Source organism: Colias eurytheme, chromosome 23 (genome assembly GCF_061535395.1).
Source record: "Colias eurytheme isolate Ceu_HAF_F1 chromosome 23, ilColEury1 Martin Lab GWU primary, whole genome shotgun sequence".
Classification (NCBI taxonomy): Eukaryota; Metazoa; Arthropoda; class Insecta; order Lepidoptera; family Pieridae; genus Colias; species Colias eurytheme.
The window spans coordinates 2,437,401-2,456,804 of record NC_143002.1 but is presented as its reverse complement, the minus strand read 5'-3'; the positions used below and the strand labels follow the sequence as shown (position 1 = coordinate 2,456,804).

The 19,404-nt window shown below is 35.4% G+C and overlaps 1 protein-coding gene across 1 annotated transcript; it reads right to left on the bottom strand.

The window, feature by feature from the left end:
- Window positions 1-1,069: 1,069 nt before the first annotated feature.
- On the bottom strand, window positions 1,070-16,870 carry LOC149898155 (stearoyl-CoA desaturase-like). The gene is made up of 6 exons (XM_090115332.1): window positions 16,783-16,870; window positions 6,760-7,009; window positions 3,757-3,887; window positions 2,212-2,417; window positions 1,859-2,041; window positions 1,070-1,430 (listed from the first exon to the last, which is right to left on the bottom strand). Exons 2-6 carry the CDS (start codon window positions 7,004-7,006, stop codon window positions 1,184-1,186), a joined length of 1,014 nt encoding a protein of 337 aa, XP_089971458.1. The 5' UTR covers window positions 7,007-7,009; window positions 16,783-16,870; the 3' UTR covers window positions 1,070-1,183.
- Window positions 16,871-19,404: the final 2,534 nt, after the last annotated feature.

Here is a 19,404-nt window from a genome sequence, read left to right as displayed (position 1 = left end):
TAGGTACGTACGTAATAATTTGTTTGAAATCGAGAGTATTTTTAAAGTTAAAGTTTATCATAATAATTTTGGATGGCAATTAACTATGATAACTTCACTGAAAAAAAGATAAGAATAAAACCTTTTTCATTCTGTTTACTCCTTTAGCGTTGGCGCTATTTAGTATTGATTACCTACTAGCTGAAATTAGCATTATTTTTAAAATGTTTACTTATTTACTGAAAAAGCTTTTTAAGTTTTCACAAAAATTAAGAATATAACTACCTAATGTAAAATTTTAATTTAATTTTTTTTTTCACCACTTTTATTCGCTTAAAAATTAATAAATACAACATACCTTAGTATGTGTTAAATAATCGACAATCACAAATCCAAACGCGTGTCGCAAACGATAAACTTATGCAATAACTGAATGTGATTTCTTGCAAAAGCGCAAGTCCTGGGTTAGATGGTTCGATGCTTTGGTAAGGACAGTTGCAATTAGGGGACACTGAATATCAGTGCTGTGTTGGGGGGGGGGGCTGAATATCAGCTGAATATATGCTGTGTTGTTGCAGGCACAGCAATATACTGAGTTGGTGGTTTTATTAGGTACCTTTTTAATACTATAAAAGTGAACAACTGTCTGTTTCTGCTAATTTTGTTCTTTTTTTTATAAAAATAAAGGAATATTACCCAGCTTCGCAATTATAAAAAGAATTAATACCTTATCAACACCAACACTTAACCTTAGGAAAGTGCATAACGGGTGAAGTACAGTTAGTTATATTTTTATCCAATTCGGTTTATCCATTTATTAGATTACAGCACAAATTACAGCTGCAGCGGTATTTACAATTTACATGTAAATAATTTTAATATACTTTGATGTAATCAAATGTAAATAAATGATACCAGATATATATTGTTTTTTTTATTTATTTATTGTGCGTCACCATCCAAAGGCAATTACGCAGCTAAAATTATACAAAATAAATATAACTATTTAAAAGTAACTTGTTCACATTGCAAAACATAGTTCCCGTTATATCACAAATATGTAAAAAATATTATTATTCTAAATGTTATAATTCAACAGCCGTTTCAAAATTAACTAAAAATATTAACTCTAAATTCTTTAACTTATAACATCACATAATTAAATAAATTTTAACATCACAAATAAAATCCCTATATTTTATTCCTAATCAAGTTTTCGACTATCGTCTCCATTTTTTTCTGCCACGGCTTTTATAAGAGCAGGAGAAGCCTGTTTCAAATCATATACTAAACCTGTAAACGCTAATAAATCTAGGAAAATAGTCGTTAAATTGATGAAATATGGCAACTCAGCTGCTTTGTAATCCCAGGGGAAGGTGTGATGGTAGTTATGCCAACCTTCACCAAGCGCAAATATTGATACAATATTGTTTTCTGATGGCATTATGTCCCTAAAAAACAAAATGTTTAATGTGAAAGTATCTATACTATACTTACTATATAATATTATAAATCTGAAGAGTTTGTTTGTTTGTTTGTTTGAACGCGCTAATCTCAGGAACTACCTACTGGTCTGATTTGAAAAATTATTTCGGTGTTTGATAGCCCCTTTATCGAGGAAGGCTACAGGTTACATAATATCATCACGCTAAGACCAATAGGAGTCAGTAAAACCGGGTACACAGCTAGTAGAAAATAAATTTAAATTTTAAACCTTGAGACAAAATTTCCAGCAACATTGTTGATCAACAGTTGCACAAAAAATTACCATAATAATAGAAATTAAACATTTTAATTTTTAACGGCGTAAAATCTTCAATTTCTAAACGTATAATAGTCGGGTAAAATCATACACTAGAAAATACTACGACATACGTACTTATCATAAGGCTTCAATCCATGCAAATGTGCGAAGCTATTAACGGACCACGTCGCATTCAAAGATGCAATATAGCGTACTAAAGTCGACAGTACAGATACAAATAATTCCTCTCCAAACATATAAACTGGTATAACTATGGGTATCAGGAAGCAGAAAATGAATTTGAAGGTATTGAAGTACCTGAAATAGAAATTATTTCATTAATTATTTACTTATGCAAGTGAATTATATATTCTACAGTCAAAACCCTGAAATTTAGTTAGTACGTAAGTACCAACGTACTAACTAAATAGATTTTAACACCTTTCTGTAATGGGCAACGCCGAAGGTATTTTCTTATGAAAACTTACCGATTAAAGAACACCAGCATAGGGTCACTGGTTATATCGCTCATATCAATCTTGGACCCTTCGGATAAAACATGAGGATGCTTCTTCATCATCAGCCAACCCACGTGGGAGAAGAAAAACCCTCGGTTCGCGTCGTGAGGATCAGCAAATGTTTCTGACTTCTTGTGGTGTAAGCGATGGTCGCGGACCCAGTTGTAAAGGTTGTTCTGGGAATTTAGAAATAAAATGTAAAAAAAAAATAAAAATCGTTTATTTTTTTCATAAAAAGAAATTGCATATAAATAATTGGCACTTTATAAAGATACACTAGTTCCCACACTAGGATCCCCATTGTATGTATCAATTTTGACTGGCTGGCTTGGTTGGTAGTGACCTCGCGTTCCAAGCCACTGGTCGTGGGTTCGATTCCCACCCAGGGCAAATATTTGTGTGATGAACACTTTAACGATACAAGCGGTTCTAAAAGAGCTTTAGATTATTGTTGGCTGGATAAACGCTTGAAATATTTAAGTATATAACTAAGAGCATATGCAATTTTCCTGTTACCAAATAAAACTAAATAAAATAAATCACACTAAAACTCCGGTTCATAAATCAATAATTTCCCAACAAATCATCACAAAAATTAAAAAAAATGACCGCATGGTAGGTACCACTACCAACCGGACCTTGACATCAAATATTGTCAGGCAATAACATAGCAATTTCTCTCTATGTTAATTCACACATAGAAGGTGTTATATTGAACAATACTTTTGTAATATCACAGTTCTGTATTTACCTATTTTATTACGTTGTTATCGCATTATTAGGATTCTAATTGATTGCCTTTTGATTGCGATAAAAATGAATTAAATAAACAATGTTATAAACAGATCCATTCAAAATGAATTGCAATTTCAATTCTTTTCCCGAAGATTTTGATAAATTTTTTCGTTTGTTTTTTAAATTATCGATAGATCGTTAAATTGTATCATAATAAACCTACTATGAATAATAAATAAAATATTATACCTAAATATTGTAGCTGATTTCCTAACTTCTTATTTTAATGTGGCAATTTTTATCGAATAAGAAAAAAAAAATACGTCACACATCCGTAGACATTCGAATTTATTCACAAAATGCTGAACGTTTGGCTGACGTAGATTATGCAATATAAACAAAAATATTTAATCCATAAACAAATATTTACATATTATAATTAATCTCGTGACTGTATCAGGAGGTCAAAAGTTCAAAACTAAGACCGACCGTGAACTTATATATTATGATTTTGAAAAAGAATAAAATACCTACTAATGTTCTATGCAAACAAAATAAGGAAAACAAAAATAATTTCATAACAGTAATCTCTATAGGTATTCAATATTCAGTATTCATGTTGAAAATGATTTAAATACCTAATTACGAGACGGACAATAATTTATATACCTACCCAAGTGTGTATGTTTATCCACGATTAATTCAATATTTATCACAGAATTGGTATATTAAAAAAAAACATTTAATCAGATACTTACACCTAGTAATTTTATTTATTACCTGGCCGGCTGTAGCGTAAAATATTAGAAGCAGTATTTTTACAGGCTTTTTCACTTTGTAAGACTTATGAGTCCAAAGTCGATGGGCGCCTGCAGTGACACCGAGTCCCGCCATAAATCCAAATATAAATTCTGAAAGGAGAACCACAGATTGTAATAAAAAGAAAAAAAGCGTTACTCGGGCATAGATAATAAAAAGTGATAATAATAAAAATTCAAACTAACTTAACTTGTACGGTTTTATGTTTTATGTCTATGTATGTGTGTGTGTTGTGCTGTCTCTGATAAATAAATGTTTCTTTCTTTCTTTCTTTCTTTCAAATTATATTACATATTAAAAGAAAAAAAAGCGTCAGTCCATCGGCCATAAATAGTAAATACCTAATAATAAAAATCAGATATCGAATACGAAATTTAAATTCATCGATAGGGTTTCTTCTACCTACAGATAATATATATATATTTTTTTATATAATATTGTTTATTGTTATTTCTTATTGTATTTTAAGTCGGAATTTATCTTATAACTTTTTTTAGGCAGGCTTATCTAATCCCAATTTAATTTTGTCGTACGCATTTGCTGATTCCTGAAAGTCTATGAATATTGTTAAGTAAATAACAATTTAGAAGAGGCGGATGTGTGCATAGGTATTGCGATCGATTTTCAAACAAAAAATATTATGTAATATTAAGAAATAGGTATCTATTTATTTGTTTCTTTCAAATTTAAAACTTTTTGCCTAGGTATTTTATATTAATTATTTTAAGGATCACACCCATCACACCCTTTAAAAATATTGAACAATCTATTTAAAATTAAAAACACTAAAAATTTATTCTGTATAGGTAACAAATTTCGTTTATATATATAGGCAATCTGAAATCACAAACTACCAAATTACCCTAAATATATAATATATTTATAGTCATATTTTATGATGTAATTTTATATCCTATACGTCCCCATGCTCTGTTAAATAAAATATTTTATTTGTAATTGCTAAATATGTAGTTCAGTATGTTTATAGAATTAAATCTTTCATAAGTGCACTGTACTTTTTCTTTATCTCCAAAGTACAGATTGTAAATTTTTAACATAGTCGAAAAAAGGGCTGACGTGAAAATGTTTACAAGACCGACAACACTATTACCACAATCTATTTACATATATCTACAACTCCATATAAATAATACTAATATGGTGGTTAATATAAATAATACCAAATCAGTAACTACAATACCCAACAAACATCAAGATATTACGACTCATAATGTTTATAGAACAAATTTCGTTAATCACGTAGAAACACGTAATATCTCATATATGTCACGTTTTGCACCGTCAACTGTTTAAAATTATCTTCGACATATTGATGTCGCAGGCAAATTGTATAATCTCGCCGTTTACAAATGCTCGGCATTTTTAACCGACTTCAAAAAAAAGGAGGAGGTTATCAATTCGGCCGGTATAATTTTTTTTATGTATGTACACCGATTACTCCGAGGTTTCTTAACCGATTTACGTGATTCTTTTTTTTGTTCGATGCGGGATGGTGTCGAATTGGTCCCATAAAAATTTTATTCGGATTTTTGTCTGTACTCGATGCATCAAGTAACTTTGATTCACTTCCCGGTAACCGATTGAGCTGAAATTTTGTATACGTATGTAAATTGGATAGCGATGAAACATTATCATGACATAGAGCTGATTTGATGATGGAATCGGAAGGTAGCCATAGTATATGGAACTAAGTAATATATTGACTCAACTTTATCCAGATTGGGCTCGTTTGATTCGTGTTGAAAAATACACTAAAAAGTATCAAATAAAAATAACTGCGTTAAAACAACCGACTTCAAAAACGGAAAAGTACAAAATTCTACAAAAAGACGGTCGCTATTTCTGTTTAGTTTTAAATAACACGAACCTGACCTAACCCACCCCCTTATCCAAACGAAAAATTTCTGATTACGAATTCTCGAGACATTACAAAATGCCGAGCTTTTGTAAACGGCGAAATAATACAATTTGCCTGTGACATTGATATTGCTATATTTCACACGCAAGTGACGTTTATAACAATAATTGTTTTGTATATTCCGGGTTTTATTAGTACTTGCGGTTAGGTAAAGATACTGTTTTGATACTTTGATTCAATTATGATATGACTGGTAGTTAGTAATAACTACTAATGGCCGTACCCAATATCGTATCTATCTTCGGTTTGACCCTACTAGACAGAAAATGCTATCTTTTGTTTTGGCGTCCGGTCCCAATGAGCTTACTAGCGATAAGCTAACCTATCTCTGCCCCCCTATGCAAGTGGCTTTCTCTTAGCGTAGCGTTCAATAGAATAGACTACGAATGTATGAGATTGACGTAAGCTGTAGATAAACGTATCTACAGCTTACGTTACGTCAACAGAAAGCCACTTGCATAGGGGGGCAGATCGCTAGGACAACTGCTTACTAGGTAGAGGCATATTTTTCTCTTTGAATTTGTCTATTTGAGCGTCCCAATAACGTTTTGACAGCTGTCAGCCAGTAATGGCCGTTCCCAATATCGTATCTATCTTACGATAGATAGAACCATACTAGCTATCGGAGATAGCTGTCTATCTATAACCGTAGTTTAAATATTGGGAACGGCCATAAGGTAGTAAGAAAAATGCTTAATTACAGGTAAGACATATTCGAATTAAAGTACCTATTGATTTTAAATAATCAGTGTATTTCTAAATTTTTATTATATTTCAAATATAATTAAATTAATGGAACTCACGTCCAAAAACAGAGAAACGTAGCTAGGTAATTGCTAAGTCTATATTTTAATTAGACGCAGGAGCCTGTATACAAATTAAGTTTTTTGATTTTTCATTTCTTTGTAAAAAGTTTTCCCATAATATAAAAAATCTTCACTCAAGCAATAATCAGACAAATGCTTTTTTTATATCCAACGTTGTTCAAAAATAATACATTATATAATTAATATTTATTTACTTACGTAATATAAACGTGCTTCTAAGACATCGTCTCCCACTGTACAAGAAGTATGCAAAATATGGTACAACAATTAAATGAAACAGGCTTATAATAATTGCACTAGACCATATTATGGGTGTGATAAACCCAATTTTTCTTTCCAGCTTTCTGATTGGTTGATAAAAATGCGACTCCTTTGGTAATACTTGGTCATAGTAATTCTCTTTTATTTCATTTTGCTGTTCTATTGTGGTGGTACGAGTCGCCATTGCCTGTAATAAAAATGATAATCTATACTAATATTATAAAGCTGAAGAGTTTGTTTGTTTGTTTGAACGCGCTAATCTCAGGAACGATGGTCTCTGGTCCGATTTGAAAAATTCTTTCGGTGTTAGATAGCCCATTTATCGAGGAAGGCTATATATAGGCTATATATCATTACGTTAAGACAAGACCAACAGGAACGGAGCCATGCGGGTGCAACCGCGAAGCGCAGCTAGTAAATAATATAAGCAGTGAACACATGCATCCGAGATACCATACCAAAAAAACATCTATCTAATGAAGACACAGGTCAATGGTCGTTCTTAAATTTCATCATTACATCGAAGAATGCTGCCAATTTTTATCTCATTTCTATAAAGATGTTGTTAATTTACAATGATGTAATGGTATAGGTCTAATGTTGACCTTTATATGATTTGTGAGTATTCTAAGTGTCAAGTCACAATTGAATTTGCAAGACCGACCTCGGTAAATTTTGAAAGTGAGCTCTTTTATTGAGTCTTAAAAAGTTATAATGTCTTTTATTATCCTAACTATCACTAGGTTTGTACCTACATTACGAAACTAGGATACATAATTATAATATACTAGCGGTCCGCCTCGGCTTCGCCCGTGGTACATAATATTTACGTTTTCTCTACATAAGAACCATCCTCGTACTTCATGGAATATAATAAAAAAAGAATTATCGAAATCGGTTCAGCCGTTCTCGAGTTATGCGCTTACCAACACATTTTGCGATTCATTTTTATATATAAGACTAGCGGTCCGCCCCGGCTTCGCCCGTGGTACATGTTTACGTTTTCTCTGCATAAGAACCATCCTCGTGCTTCAAGGAATATAATAAAAAAAGAATTATCGAAATCGGTTCAGCCGTTCTCGAGTTATGCGCTTACCAACACATTTTGCGATTCATTTTTATATATAAGACTAGCTTTCCGCCCGCGGCTTCGCCCGCGTTTTCAAAGAAAAACCCGTTCCCGTAGGATTTCCGGGATAAAACCTATCCTATGTCCTTTCTCGGGTATCAAAATATCTGTATACCAAATTTCATGCAAATTGGTTCAGTAGTTAAGGCGTGATTGAGTAACAGACAGACAGACAGAGTTACTTTCGCATTTATAACATTAGTATGGATAAATATAATATATTTAATTGAACATAAGTTTCAGTAATAATGAATAATATCATATACTTATTAAATTCTGATATTGCTTATGTACAACAGCTATGAAATAATATTATTCAATATACCTATACCTACTAAAAGACGCCTAAATTCTAAGATAAAAAAGTGGGTAATACAGATACAGACTGTATAACATATATATGTATATAGCCTTTTTTAATAGAGTAATTGAAGAGGAAGGTTTTTATGTAATTTATTAGGTTATAGATACAGCGGGCGAAGCCGCGGGCGGAAAGCTAGTACTTTTTAAATTAAAAATTGCGTTGTAGCTAAATGCTTTTTACGTCACTTCTAAATTAAGTGTGATTATGTATAATGTATGGAAAGTCATAATTTTAAGTTTTGCTTTTTATAATAAGAATAGTAAAAAATCGAAGAAGACAATAATTAGATAGTTACCACAAATCACAATTAAAGTCTGAACAGTTAATGTACCCAACATTATTTTGTAGGTATATTTTTAACCGACTTCAAAAAAAGGAGGAGGTTATCAATTCGGCCGGTACATATCATATATATATAAAGCTACACTACCACTCACTGACTGACTGATTGACATCGCTTTTCTCGGAAACTACGGGGAAAGTGGGGGGGATAATTATGTGATTGTGTAGAGGTGCGCCGAGTGACCAGAGGAAAAATATAGCGATCTCGATCATCTTCGAAAACCAAGTGGACCCCTGGAGGTGCGCAAAAACAGTGATACCTGGAGGGGGGGTGTCTGAACAAAAAATGCTCGGAACTGGTGGCGATTACCAGGGGAGGTGGAAAAGTGGCAATTTTCGCGAAAACAAGATGGCCGCCGTACTTTGCCAAAATCGCCGTTTATGAATCCTTACGTCTCATATTTGGCACACGTGCTCTGATCGAGCCGGCGAATCGATCGGTGCCCCGTTCGAGTGCCTCCGGGCCCCCGTTTCTGACTTTCATACATTGGAAAATCCAACGGCCCGCGGAAACGGTGCGAGTTGGGTGGGGGGTCCCGGAACTAAAAATGATCACCACCCTGGGACGCTACCAGGGAGCCATAGTGGGTCGCTCGATTTTGGAAATTTTCCATTTTTGACGCAACCATAAAAACGTAAATTTAGACGAGGTGGCGCAACGGAGAAACACACCAATGATGCATTCATACTCGCCCAGCTCCCAGGATATCCAGAAAAATCCGAAATTTTGAACTTTCTCACAGCCCGCGGAGACGGTCAACGGCCCGCGCAAACGGTATCAGCTACATCTGGGGTGCTCAAACTAAACTTGTAGTAGACCTCGAGCAATTACCACAAATAGTGAAAAAAATTCAAAATGGCGGAAAAAATGGCCGCCGCCATACAAATGCTAAAACGGCCATCGCTGGTCCGATCGCGCTGAAACTTGGCACAGGGGCTTTAATCGAGCCTCACATTACGTTGGCATACTCATCATCGAGTTTCCATCGCTGGTTTCCGAGTTTCGTACAACGCGAAATTCGACGGCTCTCCGAAACGGCGCCAGATAGGTGGGGGGTGTAGAACTAAAAAATGATCAGAAACATGGGGCGCTACCAGGGCAATCGAGAAATTTCAAATTGGTCGCAATTTTTTTTTCAAAAATGGCTAATTTTTCAAAGCAAGATGGTGGCGCCGGTTACTTTACGATCGGTCTGAAAATTGATTTCTGTGCTCTAATCGGCCAGATTTACAAAACTGCATACTCAGAATTTCTCTCCGACCCTCGGTTTCCATTTTCCATACATCACGAAATTCAACGGCTCTCTGAACCGGTGGCAGGTAGGTCGGGGTCGCCGAAGCAAAAAATGCTTCAAAACTTGGTCCGCTTCCAGGCATATAAAAATTTTTGGTAAAAAGCGAAATTTTTTTTTTCGAAAATTTTGTATGGAAATTTCCATAGTAGGAAGGGTAATTGAATAGCAAAGGCAAAAGACGGCGCCGCGGGCTGATTGCTGCCCGCGCACCGCGCAACCTCGAAGGTCGACAGCGTGCCGGAGTAGAAAATATTTATTAAATTTTGAACTACCGCACGAGCCAAGCGAGCGAAGCGAGCGAATCACGGCAGCGGCTGGCGTAAATATTCAAATAGGTAGCGAGGAGCGAAGCGACGAGCGAGTTAGGTCAACTTTTGAACTACCGCACTAGCCAAGCGAGCGAAGCGAGCAAGTCACGTCAGCGGCCGGCGTAAATATTCAAAGAAGTAGCGAGAAGCGAAGCGACGAGCGAGTTAGGTTAACTTTTGAACTACTGCACTAGCCAAGCGAGCGAAGCGAGCAAGTCACGTCAGCGGCCGGCGTAGATATTCAAAGAAGTAGCGAGGAGCGAAGCGACGAGCGAGTTAGGTTAACTTTTGAACTACCGCACTAGCCAAGCGAGCGAAGCGAGCAAGTTACGTCAGCGGCCTGCGTAAATATTCAAAGAAGTAGCGAGGAGCGAAGCGACGAGCGAGTTAGGTTACTTTTTAACTACCGCACTAGCCAAGCGAGCGAAGCGAGCAAGTCACGTCAGCGGCCGGCGTAAATATTCAAAGAAGTAGCGAGGAGCGAAGCGACGAGCCAGTTAGGTTAACTTTTGAACTACCGCACTAGCCAAGCGAGCGAATCGAGCAAGTCACGTCAGCGGCCGGCGCGGCGTAAATACTCAAAGAAGTAGCGAGGAGCGAAGCGACGAGCGAGTTAGGCTACTTTTGAACTACCGCACTAGCCAAGCGAGCGAAGCGAGCAAGTCACGTCAGAGGCTGGCGTAAATATTCAAATAGGTAGCGAGGAGCGAAGCGACGAGCGTGTTAAGTATAGTGCCACAAACTTATCTGACCCGGTGACAGTGTCACTGATGTCGCTTTCTTTTATATAAACAAAATATTCCGTATGAAAAGTCTGTGAAAATGTGACATTTCAAAATGGCGGCACGTAGTTCCAGTTTTTGCCACCGGGTCAGATAAGTTTGTGGCACTGTAAACTCTTTAACAGTTTATTATGAAAAGTCACTGCCCGCTATCGATTAGACACCTCAAAATGATGAAATTCGGGGATCACGTTTCAATAATTTAACCAATATTTGAATAAGTAATTTATAAACAGTTTCGATTGACTGTAGAATCGCTGTTAGCAGATGTAACAAATGGACAGGAAATTCAAATGCATTTTCAAATGACTGAAGATTTCTGTCCTGGGATGAGCCGCGAGCTGCTTGCAGCTCGCGCACCACGCACCCTCGAAGGTATACAGCCCCCCGGAATAGAAAATATTTGAATAGGAAATTTATAAGCACTTCCAATAGACTGTGGAATCGCTGTTAGCAGATATTAACAAATTGACGGGGAATTTTTATGCATTTTCAACTGACTGAAGATTTCTTCCCTGGGATGCTTCGCGGGCTGCTTGCAGCCCGCGCACCACGCACCCTCGAAGGTGGGCAGCCTCCCAAAGTGGAAAATACTTGAATGGAGAATTTATAAGCATTACCGACTGACTGTAGAATCGCTGTTAGCAGATGTAACAAATGGACAGGAAATTCGAATGCATTTTCAAATGACTGCCCTATTGCTTCAACCCAGAGGCAAAAGAGGCTCGCGGGCTGCTTGCAGCCCGTGCACCACGCACCCTCGAAGGTCGACAGCATTTCAAAATAGAAAATATTTGAATTGGGAATTTATAAGCACTTCCAATTGACTGTGGAATCGCTGTTGGCAAATAATAACAAATTGACGGGGGATTTTGATGCATTTTCAAATGACTACCCCTATGACTTCAACCCAGGGGCAAAAGGGGCTCGCGGGCTGCTTGCAGCCCGCGCACAATGCACCAGCTAGTATATATATATAGGTATAAATTTTTTTATTATCCTTTCAAATTAAAGAAATCCCGCCAAAATATCAAGATAATATGGTAAGTATACCTATGGGGAGAGCGGGGATGAAAGTCACATTTTTAGCTTTTTTTATGTAACTTCCAAAATACGTTGTTTAGGAATGATATTTGTATACCAAAAGATAGTGTAATTATTCTGTTACAAAAGAAATAAACGTATTTTTGTGTAATAAACTGATAACAGTTGTAGAAATATTTTGTATTTTCACTCTTAAGAAAAATGTGACTTATAACCCCGGGTCAGGGATGGTTGTCACAATGCCTAGGGTAGGTAGTCACAGGGCCGGATTTAGGGGAGGGCAAACGGGGCGAAGGCCCGGGGCCTCCACAAGCAGGGGGCCCCCACAATAGAGACTTCGGAAAAAAAAATCTTTCAAATTCCAACTAGTAAAACTAGTAAACATATTTTCCTTCGATATTTTTTTTCACTTTTACCTTTACCTACAGCCTACAGTACATGATTATTTGATTACTTATATTAATCTTAAAATATATTAACAGAAATCATTGATCTATATTTGTTCACTCTAATCAGTGAAATATCAAAATCTCAAATGGCCCTGATAAGCACTTCCAATTTACTACCCATCTTGAGGGAGTACCCCAATAGCTCAATGGCTCAGTGGGTTGGTACTTGCCCGCAACCTCGGAGGTTGGATATTCGATTCCGTGAAAATTTGCACGCTGCAGCAGAGGCATTGGTGAAAGTGTATACGGATGATTTAGAGCCTAGTCTTGGTAATGAATTGGTTCAATTTGTGTCTTTGATTGATTCATACAAAATAGTCAAATATATATATTAATACCACATACGAATGAATGTTTTTTAATTTTCATTTTTAGTTTTATTAAATTCAAATGCTATAAAAATCAGAAGCAAAACTTAACTTTTTTTAACACACATCTTAATTTATTTAGGTCATTCTATAAAATTAAAAACATATTTTACTTAATCAATAATAACTATAACCTTTTTATTTAGGTAGCTGGCCATTAATAAATGTCAAATTATTAATCATAATTGTGTCAGTGATGAGTGATTTGAAAGCATATACAGACGCTCCGATTCGGTTGGTGCCAACCATCCGACCACGACCAAATCGGAAAGTGAAGAGAGCGGTCGGTCCGACATAATTATTATTAATATTGGCTTGACGTGGTCGGATGCGCCGGCGATACCGACCAAACCAACTTCCTATCCGATCCAACCAAATTGGAACGTTTGGAAGCTTTGTTCCGACCAAATCGGCTCATTCCATAGACTAATATAGGTAATTGGCTCATTCGCATTCGCAACGCCGCCGGTGGAGGACGTCAACATGAACGCCCGGGGAGTCACAGTCACCGAATGTGACATAATAATAAAGTTACTTGAACTTTATAAAGACTTTCCCTGTTTGTGGGACTTATGTGACAAAGATTACGCTTAATAGAGATGCCAGAAATCAAGCGTATTTTATTATGCTAGAAGTTTTTAAAAAAACGACGTGTGTCACTCAGGGACTGCCGCGGTAAAGCTATTGCATGCTATGCCTTCAAGCCACACCTCCGCCCGTCGAGTGGGGAGCGTGAGGTTTTTTCGTTACGGAATTTCTCGATTCGGTCCCCGCGCTCAAGGCCCGCGATAGAAGCTATGCAATAGCTTAAAAAAATTGACAGTGCGGCTACTTTAAAAACATTGAAAAATAAGTTGGACAATATGCGTACATCCTATAACGCTATTTTAGCGTCGTCCGTAAGACGTCCGTTCACTACTTCATAGCAAACACAGAGCAAGTAATAGCAAAGTCAACTGACAGCTGGAAGGCCAACCGTCGGACAATCTGTAGCAATGTTCGAATGGTTGCTATGTCGGTTCCAATATGGTTGGCAGCTGGCACCAACCGAATCGGAGCGTCTAATAAGCTGATAATAAGCTGAGCGAGCTAATTTAGTTCAGATAATTCATGTTTCCGATTATATTTATATGCGTTTGTTAAATACTAAGAGAATCTACTTGGTTTCACAATAAACTATTTATTGAAAAACTCGACTGAGAAAAATTGTTCATTTTATTTGGAAAATAATTTGGGGCGAGGGGGCCTCCACTCCTTTGTTGCCCGAGGCCTCTGGACCTCTAAATCCGGCCCTGGGTAGTCACATACTAAATAACAGGCAATTTATAAATAGAAAGTCACACTTTGGTCTTATAATTTTACTGAATAGTTTTTAATTAAGAACTCTTAACCAAATGAAACCGTGTCTACGGTCTTTATTTCAGTCTGAATATTAATCAATCACAATTTTAGCATCCAATAATAATCGTGAGTCAATATAGAGTCATCAAGGACAGATGGACTTCCAGTAGGTTTGTTAGGGTGATTTTCCGGTGTTGATTGAAAATTTACGGCTAAAACAAACAACCTCAAAACTCAAATAAAGTCATCTCGTATACAGGGGGCTGGTGACAACCAGCCCCCGAAAATTTGTGACAACGAGCCCCATAACACGTTTTAGGATAATAAAATTGAAAATAAATTCCGATCAATGAATATCTAAAAAACTATACTACGATATTATAAAACACATTTCATCATCATCAAATGCACTGAAAGATTATTACTGTAAAACAAGAACGTATAATTACGAGGTTCGACACAGCAGCACAAAAATTTACTTTTGCTGTGCGAAAACAATAAACACGTGTGAGGCCCTCACGGTAGATCGGAGCGGTCTGACGCGAAGTTGGGACAGTGTTTTCACTGTATCGCTCTTGCCACGCTGTTCAACAGACTTATTGGATAGTTCAGTTTTGTGTTAAGACCGCTGTGACAACCAACCCGTGAGACAACCAAACCCGGTCTCCCTACAATAATAAAATAGTGTCTTGGGTCTATTTATAGTCCTATAATAATAATTTATAAAAATCGAGGGAATTTTTAAAGTTAAAGATTTAAAAATTCACATTATAAAAAAACATTTTTTTTGTTGCCCTGGATATTTCTACAGATATATATTTCAAGTACCCAGGGCAGTTTGCGAATGTAATCATTAAAATTATTTAATTGGCTCTAGTTTTTTTAATTTGGATTTTCATATTATGTTACGGCTCTTCAGAATACGGGTTACTAACAAGTGTTTATTTTTTTGGTGAATTACGTTTTCTGCACATTTCTTCGCTCAGACATAACCCATTTCTATAAAACTGAATGTAGAATATCAGAATAATAAATTTTTTCTGTAAAAAAATCATTTTTATGAATAACAATGTACGGTTTGTATTGAGTTGAAGCAAACGAGTAGCACTTGGTCAGAAAAGTGGATAGGTACACCTAATTCCTTGTGGTTTTTATAAATGGGATTAGAAAAAGCAAATTTATTGGGAATAATTAATAAATATGAGAATTTAGGCCTTGAAAGGAATCCAGAAGTATAAGAACTAAGAAGAATATCCGATGGCCCTACAGGACGGACGAGTCGAAAATTGATAAATTATATTAAAATTTAACAGAATTAATAACTAATGCTGAATGTAAATTATGGAGAGGTATAGTATTGGCAAATTTAAGGTAAATTTAAAGCACTAATTTATAAAGAAATTGCGCAAAAGTTGTTAAAAAACTTCAATATTCTATGAGCAAATACGAGCATAAAGCTACACTTTCCCCACAATCTCTTAGATAGATTTCCAGTAAGTAAATCTGGGAAATTTCTGTGAGAAACAGGAAGAACGCATCGAAAAGGAACTAATAATCTTATATATAAAAATGAATCGCAAAATGTGTTGGTAAGCGCATAACTCGAGAACGGCTGAACCGATTTCGATAATTCTTTTTTTATTATATTCCTTGAAGTACGAGGATGGTTCTTACGTAGAGAAAACGTAAACATGTACCACGGGCGAAGCCGGGGCGGACCGCTAGTCTTATATATAAAAATGAATCGCAAAATGTGTTGGTAAGCGCATAACTCGAGAACGGCTGAACCGATTTCGATAATTCTTTTTTTATTATATTCCTTGAAGTACGAGGATGGTTCTTATGTAGAGAAAACGTAAACATGTACCACGGGCGAAGCCGGGGCTGACCGCTAGTCTTATATATAAAAATGAATCGCAAAATGTGTTGGTAAGCGCAAAACTCGAGAACGGCTGAACCGATTTCGATAATTCTTTTTTTATTATATTCCTTGAAGTACGAGGATGGTTCTTATGTAGAGAAAACGTAAATATGTACCACGGGCGAATAGAATAAAAGTATCAGGGTACATTAATTAATTAAAAACTAAAACAAAACAATTACTAAAACTTTGTGATAAAATATGAATGATATTAAACAAATATACCTTCTAAGTTCTATTTCATGGTGCGTTTTATGGTCTAATAAGAAAATGAGTAAAAAAAAACAAGAGCCAATCTATCAAAACAATTAATAGATTTATATATTATATGCATTAAATTATTCGAAACCACTTTCACATCCAGGGCAACAAAATCATTTATATTCTGTTTACTCCCTTAGCGTTGGCGCTATTTAGTATTGATTACTGGCTGAAATTTGAATTATTTTTAAAATGTTTATGTTAATGTTTATTTACTGAAAAGCTTTTTAAGTTTTCACAAAACATAACAATAGATAACAATAGGTTTATTGTAAAATTTCAATTGTTTTTGTTTTCACTCCACCACTTTCATTAATATACTTTTATTCACCTAAAAATTAATAAATACAACAAACCTTAGTACGTGTTAAATAATCGACAATCACAAATCCAAACGCGTGTCACAAACGATAAACTTACAATAACTGAATGTGATTTCTTGCAAAATCCGTTCACACTGTGCGTATGAATTGCGTGCGTATTATTTTATAAGATGAGCAAATAACATGAGCATGTTAATTCATCTTACCTTGTGGTGCAATGGTTGTAAACAGGACTAACGTCTAACGCAAGTCCTGGGTTCGATGCTTTGGTAAGGACAGTTGCAATTAAGGGACACTGAATATCAGTGCTGTGTTGGGGGGGACTGAAAATCAGCTGAATATATGCTGTGTTGTTGCAGGCACAGCAATATATTTTTTAACATTTTAAATATGAAAGTAACTGTCTGTTGTCTGTCGGTGTGCTGCTTCACGCCGAAATAACTAAACCGATTTGGATAAAATTTGCTACAAAGAGAGTTTGAGACCTGATTAAGCACGTGGGTTAGTCGCTTTCCAGTGTCTGTCTTTCCCTGTGTAAGATTAGATTCGTAAAACTACGTAATATGTTTTGTTTCAGTACTTTTAATAGATAGGGTATTCTTATAAATTTATAAATATAAATTTAGGGTATTCTTTATATTATGTACCTACTTATAGGTTTTAAATAGGTATTAATAATATGAATTTTAAGCGCGATCGAAGCCAAGACAATTTGCTAGTTAAAAATAATATTATAGAATGTTTTATAAAAAAAATACATACTTATATACTAATTACAATGCTGCCACATATTAAGCCACGTAAATCCATGTTATCTATATTTTTTAATCACATATTTACATATTTGATAATGTCGCTAATTTTGTTTTTTCTATAAAAAAGGAATAATACTTTGTAATAAAAACAATATAATAACTAATCAACACTTAAACATATTTTTTTTTATTTTGTGGTTTTAGGATATTTCGGTTACAGTGTTATAGAGCAAATGGCTAAGAGGTGAGGACCTCGGACTTGCAAATCGTTAAGTGAAGTCAGGGGTTCGAGAAAATAAATAGATTTTCAGTTATTAAGCTATTGCATAGCTTCTATCGCGGGCCTTGAGCGCGGGGACCGAATCCAGAAATTCCGTATCGAAAAAACCTCACGCTCCCCACTCCGACGGGCACGGAGGTGTGACTTGAAGGCATAGCATGCAATAGCTTTACTGCGGCAGTCCCCGAGTGACACACGTCTTTTTTTATTAACGGTGAATTAATGTTGATGCTCGAAACGGAAGAATGAAGGAGAACATCGTGAGGAAACCGACATGTCGAAGAATCAAAAGTTCGACGACATGTCACCTCCGCCAACCCGCACTTAGCCAGCGTGGTGGATAATGGCCTGTACCCTTATAGGAGGCCCGTGTCCCAGCAGCGGGAATATAATGGGCTGATGATGTTGATTAATTACGTAGGCACTATTGCACGCCTCATAAGCGAAGCGTTGAGGTGGGTACTACTGTCACTTCGCGCAAAACATCTGATTTTTCAAACTTAAAATGTCTTTATGTATCATACATTGCACTTGTAAGATAATACATACACACACATATTAAGAAAAAACACTATCGTTAACATTCGTGATATTTTTGATGTCATTTTTGTTATTTAAACTAGTTAAAAAACAGTTTAAAAAAGTTCTGTCTTGGACGTCCGTGTGTCGGTTTTATCTGCGATAAACCACTTTTATCGTGACAAAATCAAACGTTTATCTCGAGAAAAAAAGAGCGCCAAAAGTGGTTTATCGCAGATAAAACCAAAACTAAAAGTAATTACACAAAATGCTCTGACAAATATCTTGCAAATGTTTTAATATAATTGTTTATGAAAAAAAATCATAATAAGTATTACCATGTCAAGTAGAAAACGTAAAAGTGTGAAATTTAGAGCTAACTTGGTGATTTTTTTTTATCGAGTAAATTTTAATATTTTATGTTTTTGATTAAACAGAATCGTTGAACATATCATCTAGTTTGATATATATTTTATTTTTTAGATTTGGTCTTGCATATTACACGTATCATCTAATAGAAGATTGGTTATTTTGCTTTATGCGCCCCCTTAACACGATAGCGACCGAAATACTTTACTAATCGAGTTTTTTTTTCTCTTACGCTTGAGTATGCTCAGGAATAGAACCCTTTCATTTTTCAGGGTCTGATTCGATGTGGTTTAATTGTTATTAAATAAACAAAAATAATAATTAATAAATAATTATTAAAAAAAAATTATGAGGCGTGCACTTTTGGATTTTCCAAATTATTTAGAAATATGAGGTATCAATGTATTTTTGTATTCGATGTATTTTTTTCGTAGCAATACTTGCAATAAAGATTTAGAATTAGAAGATAGAGAACAATCAGATTAAGAAACTAGATAAAATCTTCAAAAAGAATCTCAGGGTTTCTATTTATAATATTATGTTTCTTTCACGCAAAAACAAATGGAATTTTCTTTTGATAGACTACACTAATTAGTAATTACCTGTATGTATATTATAATTTATAATAAATACTAGGTTTCCAGCCGCGGCTTCGCCCGCACACCCAAAGGGAAACGCATAGTTCCCGAACTCATAGGATTTACGGGATAAAAGCTATCCTATATCCTTTAT